This window comes from Triticum urartu, chromosome 5A (genome assembly GCF_056163025.1).
Source record: "Triticum urartu cultivar PI428250 chromosome 5A, HENAU_Tu73, whole genome shotgun sequence".
NCBI lineage: Eukaryota > Viridiplantae > Streptophyta > Magnoliopsida > Poales > Poaceae > Triticum > Triticum urartu.
The window spans coordinates 157,855,396-157,863,310 of record NC_141877.1 but is presented as its reverse complement, the minus strand read 5'-3'; the positions used below and the strand labels follow the sequence as shown (position 1 = coordinate 157,863,310).

Sequence of the window (7,915 nt, the reverse complement as noted above, 5' to 3'; positions counted from 1 at the left end):
TATTTCCTTCTTTCCCCTTTCGCATGAGTTTGCCAAGTAGTGGAGACCGAAAGAAAAGAAAGGCGGAAACAAAATTGAAGAGCCCGTTGGATGTAGAATGTGTTGTAGGAGCAAGGTTGAGAGCACGAGGGAGGGAGCATGCAAGCCCCGCCCTCATGGCAACCCTGGTTTCTAGAACCCCTTTTTTTTAGCATCAGTACAGACATAAGTGCTCATATACACGCGCATACACTCATCCCTATGAACACACACACGCACACCCTACCCCTATGAGCACCTCCGAGAGACTGAGCCGGAATATCATCTTGAGATTTACGAAGTCGCCGTAGGCGCCTCGTCGTCGACGGGAACGTCTCCTCCCACTGAAAGCGCATCGCCGGAAATCCTGAAATAAATCCAGGAATAATGCGAGCACCAGGATTTGAATTCTGATGGGTTGGGGATACCACTGTCCACCTAACCATCTCAACCATTCACATTTCTGGAACCCTCTTGTCAACGGTGTTCAAGGGCTAGTTTGGTTCACGTCCTCACCCTCATGCCTGGAGTTTCACGGGTGCCTGGTGTGGACGTCGATGCTAGAAATTTCATGCCTGGCCAGGCTGATGTAAAAAGAAAGCGTTTGGTTGTAGGCCTAGCCTTGTGAGGCTGGTCACAATGGGCAAGAACATAGTCTAATAACTTACACACTTCCCTAGACTATGTTACTACCTTCACAGTGGGTAGGAACATCTATGTAGTGTCATGCAACAATGTATTTATTATGTTATAGACTCATTGTTTCTTGGAGTGTGTGATGTTCCGGTAACTTAGCTAGTTACCACAAGCACCTCTCTCTTCATTAAATATGTAACACATAAACAAAGTTGTATTAGAGTGTGTGATGTTACTGCTAAATTCCTCCTCATCGTGACCAGCCTGAGTTAATTGGCGTAGCAGGTCAGAAACAGGTGGACCATCTCGGGAGGCTGGAAATTTCTGCACGGAGAACGGACGCGGCAAAGCAAAGTGCCCACCTGGTCGTGGACCACCCACAACCATGCACCCACTGGCCCCACATGTCAACCTCCTTGTATGATACACAGACTATCCACACCGGTGCACATGGCATTACTCCGGGCCCCTGCTCCAGAACCTTCTCCCAAAACGCTAACACCACCGAGCAAACCCAAGCCCCCTTCCCCACTCTCTCACCGACAGCCCGGGACCACGGTGCCAGCGAAGCGCACTCCCTTGATCCGCAAGGCGCACCCCATTTATACGCCTCATCCCCTCTGCCTCTGGTTGCCCACAAAACCCTACCCAACCCCTCTTCCAAAACCCTCGCACGGTCGTTTTCCTCGGTCAGCCCACCTGCGCAAGCGCGCCTCCAGCCCACATCTCTCGCCCTCGCCTGGGAGGAGAACCAGCAGAGCGCAGCGGAGATGCTCGGGGCCTCGAGGCGATCCCTCTGCGCCGGCGCCGCCGCCCGCCGCCACGCCGCCGCCTTCGCGGTCTCCGGAGACGCCGCCGCCGCCGCCGCCGCCTCCTCCTCCCCCTCCCTCTCCCCCTCGGCCCCGCCGCGTTCGGTACGTATGTGTGACATTGATTGACTGTATGGTACGTAGTGTACTCCGCTGTTTCCTGTTTGGTTGATTGCAAAGTAGGAGCTCGCGGTGGGCTTGAATCGGTGCGTGTTTTTACATTATGTGTTGCGAATTAGTCATTGCCCCCAAATTGGGGGCTGTGTTTTGATTAATTGATGGGTTATGTATTAATTTGTGTTTGTGAGTGAGTTGAGGTTTGGCGTTGATCTGATTTCCTGTTCAGTATGTCATTTGTGTACCGATTGCTGATAGTATTTTATTCCGAGAAGAAATGTGCAATTGCTAGGTCTGATGTGATTTTCTTCTTCGGATGATTTATTGGTGCATTACTCTACAACGCTAGCGGCTTTGTGATATTTGCTGTGCCGTCTCAATTTCAGGTGACAAACCCAGACCCTGGTCTCTCTCGGCTTGGAGGGAAGAGGTTGCTCTCTGTGCTTGCGGCTCCCAAGCTTAATGGAGCTGAAAGCTTGTCGTCCCTCAAGCTGAGGGAGAGTGCCCTTGTTGGGAGACGGTATGAATCGAGTGCTGCAGCAGTTGATTCATCTGACGCGCCACCTGCCGAGAAGTTCGAGTATCAGGCTGAGGTACCTATGATTTTCTTTTTGTATGGATTCATGCTAATCTTTACCAATGTTCGTATCACGAATATGATGGGGAACAATTTGTGCTCGGCAGGTCAATAGGCTCATGGATTTGATTGTGCACAGCTTGTATAGCAACAAGGAAGTGTTTCTCCGGGAGCTGGTCAGGTGGGCAACAATTCAGAACATAAATTGTTATTTTTTAAAATAGCAGTAGTTATCTCCAAATTCACTCTTTATTTGTTGGGTTTATTGACACTTGTTCCTCGCCATGATATTGCATTAACTTCATTTTGGCAATTGTTTGTCCCAATCAGGGCTTAATGAGTGCCACAAAACTTTAGTCTAGTTGCTCAGCCTAATTTCGCCTTCCTTTTCTTACTTGTACCTGCAGCAACGCAAGTGATGCACTTGACAAATTGCGCTATCTGAGTGTCACTGATCCTGATCTTCTTAAGGATGGCCCTGAACTTGACATTCGCATCCAAACAGACAAGGACAATGGAATAATAACGATTATGTAAGCACATGTTACTTGCTGGTGACCAGCTGTATATTTTCTTATTGGGAAATGATTTGCATCATGACCTGCTCTTTCTTTCCAGTGATTCTGGGATTGGTATGACGAGGCAAGAACTTGTTGATTCTCTTGGGACTATCGCAAGCAGTGGAACTGCCAAATTCCTGAAGACATTAAAGGTGTGATCTAATTGCAGATTCCATTCTCCTCTTGTCTATCTTCCAAATCCTTTTATATTTATGACTTATGCTTATTGTATAACAGGAGAGCCAGGAAGCTAATGTTGATAGCAACTTGATTGGCCAATTTGGTGTTGGTTTCTATTCAGCATTTCTTGTTTCAGACAAGGTACTGTGTTATGTTATCATGGTTGTATTTAACACTCTGGTTGTGAGATAGTGTTTCTTTTTCTTTTGCTGAACATCTTTTCCTGTATTTTTCTGCTACTCTGTGTATTAGGTTGCTGTGTCAACAAAGAGCCCAAAATCAGAAAAACAATATGTTTGGGAAGCAGAAGCAGAATCTAATTCCTACACCATTCGAGAAGAGAAAGATCCAGAGAAGCTCATTCCTAGGGGAACTCGTCTTACACTTTACCTGAAGGTCTGTTTGCTTTTATTTTACAACAACAACAACAAAGCCTTTGCTTTTATTTTACAATTTAAATTTTTACTGTGCGCCCCATTTGAAATATGTACTATGCAGCGTGATGACAAGGGTTTTGCTCACCCTGAGAGGATCCAAAAACTTCTGAAGAATTACTCTCAGTTTGTTTCCTTCCCAATTTACACTTGGCAAGAGAAGGGCTTCACAAAAGAGGTGACTAATACTTCTAGCTCCCTGTGGTTATTAAAGTGGAACCTTGCTTATGCAAGACATTCATTGATTTTCTAGGTTGAGGTTGACGAGGATCCTGCTGAAGTTAAAACAGAAGGTGATGGTGAACCCAAAAAAGAGGTAACATTGTAATAAACCGTAAAAAAAAGTCATTTTGCACTGCTTTCCTTTGAGCCATATTCAGTTGCCCAAATTGTGCTTCATTCTTACATGTTGATAATTTCTAATATTGCGATGTTAACAGGTTAAGAAAAAGACAAAAACCGTTGTGGAGAAGTATTGGGAGTGGGAGCTTACGAATGAAACACAACCTATTTGGGTGAGAACTTTGGGACTGTTTATTGTGCTGCTTGTCTTGTTGATAAATGATAACTACGTTTTTTCACTTCCAATTTTTCTTCTGAGAGAGCCTGAAATTATTCCCGTTGTTGTGTTGTTGCCAGCTTCGGACTCCTAAGGAGGTATCAACTGAGGAGTACAATGAATTTTACAAGAAGACCTTCAACGAGTATTTGGATCCCTTGGCCTCCTCACACTTCACTACAGAGGTAGATTCCTTTGCCTTTCTGTTGCTTTTGTTAATTCAACACATGGTTGGTATATCACATGATATCTGCAATTGCTTTTGCCTAGATAATATGTGCAATCTAAATAATACACAGTTGATCAACAAATGCTACTTAAATTTTTTCATTTTTTACATACTCCAATTGCAAACCAACCACATTGCAGAAGTATTCATCTATGAACCATGTCTTTGTTGAAAGAGATATGCCAAAAAATATATAGAAAAAGGTCATAATTTTGTAGCATGTAATTGCGAAAATTCAGCTACCCACATGGATTTTATTTGACATTATAGTTGCACTGCTATTTCTGTAACATAGTCTTCCGATAGGCAATTATAAACTCGTGAAAATGGTAGTGTGATTGGTAATGTGATGCAGGGTGAACTAGCCTGATAAGGATCTTCACAACTCACATTCAAGTAAACTGTTCTTGATCAAATTTGATGCAGGGTGAAGTAGAATTCAGGTCAATTCTGTATGTGCCTGCTACAAAGAAAGAGGACATAACTGATAGGAAGACTAAAAATATCAGGCTTTATGTCAAGCGGGTGTTCATATCAGATGACTTCGATGGAGAACTGGTATGCTTGATACTTGCTTGGCTGTCTCTTCATGGTTCTTTGTAAAACTTTTAACTTTTCAATTTGATAACTGAGATTTGTGACTCACCAGTTCCCAAGATACCTGAGCTTTGTGAAGGGTGTTGTTGACTCAAATGACCTTCCACTAAATGTTTCTCGTGAGATCCTTCAAGAGAGTCGAATTGTAAGTTCTTTGTGGGGGTATTTCTACTTTTTTTGTGCATTTCAATACTGAGCTCCCGAATTTTGATTTATCCTGTGTTTCTGATTTTTGTATAGGTGCGTATAATGAGAAAGAGATTGGTGCGGAAGGCCTTTGATATGATACTTGGCATTTCTTGTAGTGAAAACAGAGATGTAGGCGCTTTCATTTCCTTCGTAGCATGGTTTCTTGGTCTTTCTATTTGCATTCTCATCTGAAGGCTTACTGTAGGACTATGAAGCATTTTGGGAGAACTATGGAAAATTTTTGAAGCTCGGTTGCATGGAAGACAAGGAAAATCACAAGAGAATTGCTCCTTTGCTCCGTTTCTTTTCTTCTCAAAGCAATGAGGAATTAATTAGCTTGGATGAATATGTGGAGAGTATGAAACCAGAGCAGAAGGCCATTTATTACATTGCTGGAGATAGTTTGAGCAGTGCCAAAAATGCTCCTTTCTTAGAGAAGCTCAATGAAATGGGTTATGAGGTATGTGCTGAACTACCGATGATAGACCATTGCTTCTACAAATACTAAATTGTTTTCTAAATATAAGACTTTTTAGAGATTCCAATATGGATGTATATAGAGATTTTTTAGAGTGTACATTCACTCATTTTGCTCCGTGTGTAGTCCATATTGGAATCTCTAGAAAGGTTTATATTTAGGAACGGAGGGAGTAGATGATAACTTCGTTTATGTCTTTATTTAAATGTTCCCTCTGGGTCTCATGTACGTCACATATTTTTGTCCACTATTTGAACAAACATGCTTTTCATGAGTTGAGGCCTCTTATATTTTCACTTGCTATTCAGACAAACATGCTTAATGCCTGGTGGGACAGGTGTATTTTTTGCATCATGCCGTGAAACATTACGACATTGCTCTAATGAATGATTCTTCTAGACTGCTTATATTGCAGAAGAGAGAAGAGTTATTTTTCTTACCAGAAAAGTCAATTATTCTATGCCAGTTTTAACCTTACTATCATGTGCTTTATTTTGTAGGTTTTACTTTTGATTGACCCTATGGATGAAGTGTCTCTCACAAACCTGAACTCCTACAAGGATAAGAGTTTCGTGGATATTAGCAAGGAAGACCTGGACCTAGGTATGCATGTAAATATAAGAACATAGTTTCTTAACATCCTTTTACTGCTTACTAAATTGAATTTTGAAAACAGAAGTTGTGGAGCTTAGTATATATTAATGTAAAGTGAATTATCCTTCTTGGTCTGGCCAATGGCCTACCAATGTGTATATGCTGTAGAAAATGTAATTTGTAAGACTCTTTTTTTTCTTTATAATTTAAAAGACTGTAGGAAACTCTTCTAGTCATTGACCGCTCAACACAAAAAGTAAAGTGAATTAGATGTCACCAAGTAGAGATTGATTTTATACAATCAGCTAAGTGTTCGCTTGTACCAGGCATGTTTTTATCTTTTGATGAGTTGAATTTTGAATAGAAGTTGCAGAGCATGAGGAACTTCTCCCTTCACCGTATATACTAATCGCCATGGTTTATCAGTTTACCTTTCTCATTAATAATTGACAAAGCGTGAAGCGAACTAGATGTCGCCTATTGTCAGCTAAAATGTTCTCTTTTATCAGGCACCTTTTCTATTTTAGGCTGCATATTGCTTTGCAGAATTGGGAGCACAATATTCATTTATCGTTGTTCTGTGCTCCTAGTTTCTGATTGTGGCCTGCAAATATAACCTAGGTGATAAGAATGAGGAAAGAGAAAAGGAAATGAAGCAGGAATACAGTCAAACCTGTGACTGGATCAAGAAACGTTTGGGTGAGAGGGTTGCTCGAGTTGATGTATCCAACCGTCTCAGCTCATCACCATGTGTTCTAGTTGCAGCCAAGTTTGGTTGGTCAGCCAATATGGAAAGGTTGGGCTCTATTTCACTTATTTCCTCAGTGGTTAACTCGCTATACAAAGTTGTCATTAATATCTTGATATTGTTCCTCAGGTTAATGAGGGCGCAGTCTATAGGTGATACGTCTTCTCTGGATTTCATGCGTTCCAGGAAAGTATTTGAAATAAATCCAGAGCATGAGATAATCAAGCGATTGAATGTAAGTGTTCATTTTTTTATGATTTCCTTTCACATTGTCTCTGTTATCTAGAGGCCTACGCAACCCTTGTACTCTGCTACGAATTAAATATGTTGGATGCTGGTAGCTAATCTTCAATGGTAGATCTCTGATTAGAGGATCCCTATACACTGTTCGTTGTAATGATTAGTTCTTGGCAACGCAGGCTGCGTGCAGAATCAACCCTGATGACCCAGAAGCTCTAAAGGCAATCGACATCCTCTTTGAAACTTCAATGATCTCTAGCGGTTTCACGGTGAGTACACCCATATGCCTTGTCATCTATTCCCTCCGTTCCTAAATATAAGACTTATTTTAGGAACCGAGGGAGTATATCTCATACCACAGTCAAGGAAACATACTGCATGTTTTCTTTTGAACCTTGCCTTTTGTTTCACATAATTATTGTTATGGGCAGGGTGTGGGCGTTTCTCAAAATAAAAATAATAATGCCCATGTTATGATGTTGCAGCCTGATAACCCAACTGACCTGAGCGGGAAGATCTATGACATGATGAGCACAGCTATGGCGGGCAAGTGGGCGTCGCAGCCCCAACCTGCCCAGCCAAGCCAGCAGCCTGCTGCACCTAGTAGCTCTGAACCTGAGCCGCTTGAAGCCGAGGTGGTGGAACCCGTCGAGGCTGGCCAGCAGAAGTGAGAATCCGCATCGTGGGAATCCATCAGGGTTGATGTCAAGTGCATACGCGGGTGCTATCCCAAGCTCTCTGCTTGTTCCTTTTTATTTATGTCGGAATCGGTTTACACGGCATGTATGATGAGCCGTGCGAACTTATTCTAGATAGGGTTGTGGTGATACTAATAATAGTACTAGAACATTTTGGCCTTGAACACGCTGCCTGCTACTTAACTTATTCGACTACCGAATCGGAAAGACTTTGTATTGAGTAATTGATCATTCAGTTTATGCTGCCTTCCA

At 42.3% G+C, this 7,915-nt stretch overlaps 1 protein-coding gene across 1 annotated transcript; it reads left to right on the top strand.

The window, feature by feature from the left end:
- Nucleotides 1–1,287: 1,287 nt before the first annotated feature.
- On the top strand, nucleotides 1,288–7,915 carry HSP89.1 (HEAT SHOCK PROTEIN 89.1). Its single transcript, XM_048672833.2, has 20 exons — nucleotides 1,288–1,568; nucleotides 1,967–2,173; nucleotides 2,265–2,338; nucleotides 2,565–2,690; nucleotides 2,776–2,869; nucleotides 2,955–3,038; nucleotides 3,150–3,293; nucleotides 3,396–3,509; nucleotides 3,585–3,647; nucleotides 3,772–3,846; nucleotides 3,971–4,075; nucleotides 4,546–4,677; nucleotides 4,769–4,861; nucleotides 4,957–5,034; nucleotides 5,111–5,365; nucleotides 5,884–5,986; nucleotides 6,599–6,773; nucleotides 6,855–6,960; nucleotides 7,145–7,234; nucleotides 7,451–7,915. The coding sequence occupies exons 1-20, from the start codon at nucleotides 1,425–1,427 to the stop codon at nucleotides 7,634–7,636; spliced, it is 2,448 nt and encodes an 815-aa protein (XP_048528790.2). The 5' UTR covers nucleotides 1,288–1,424; the 3' UTR covers nucleotides 7,637–7,915.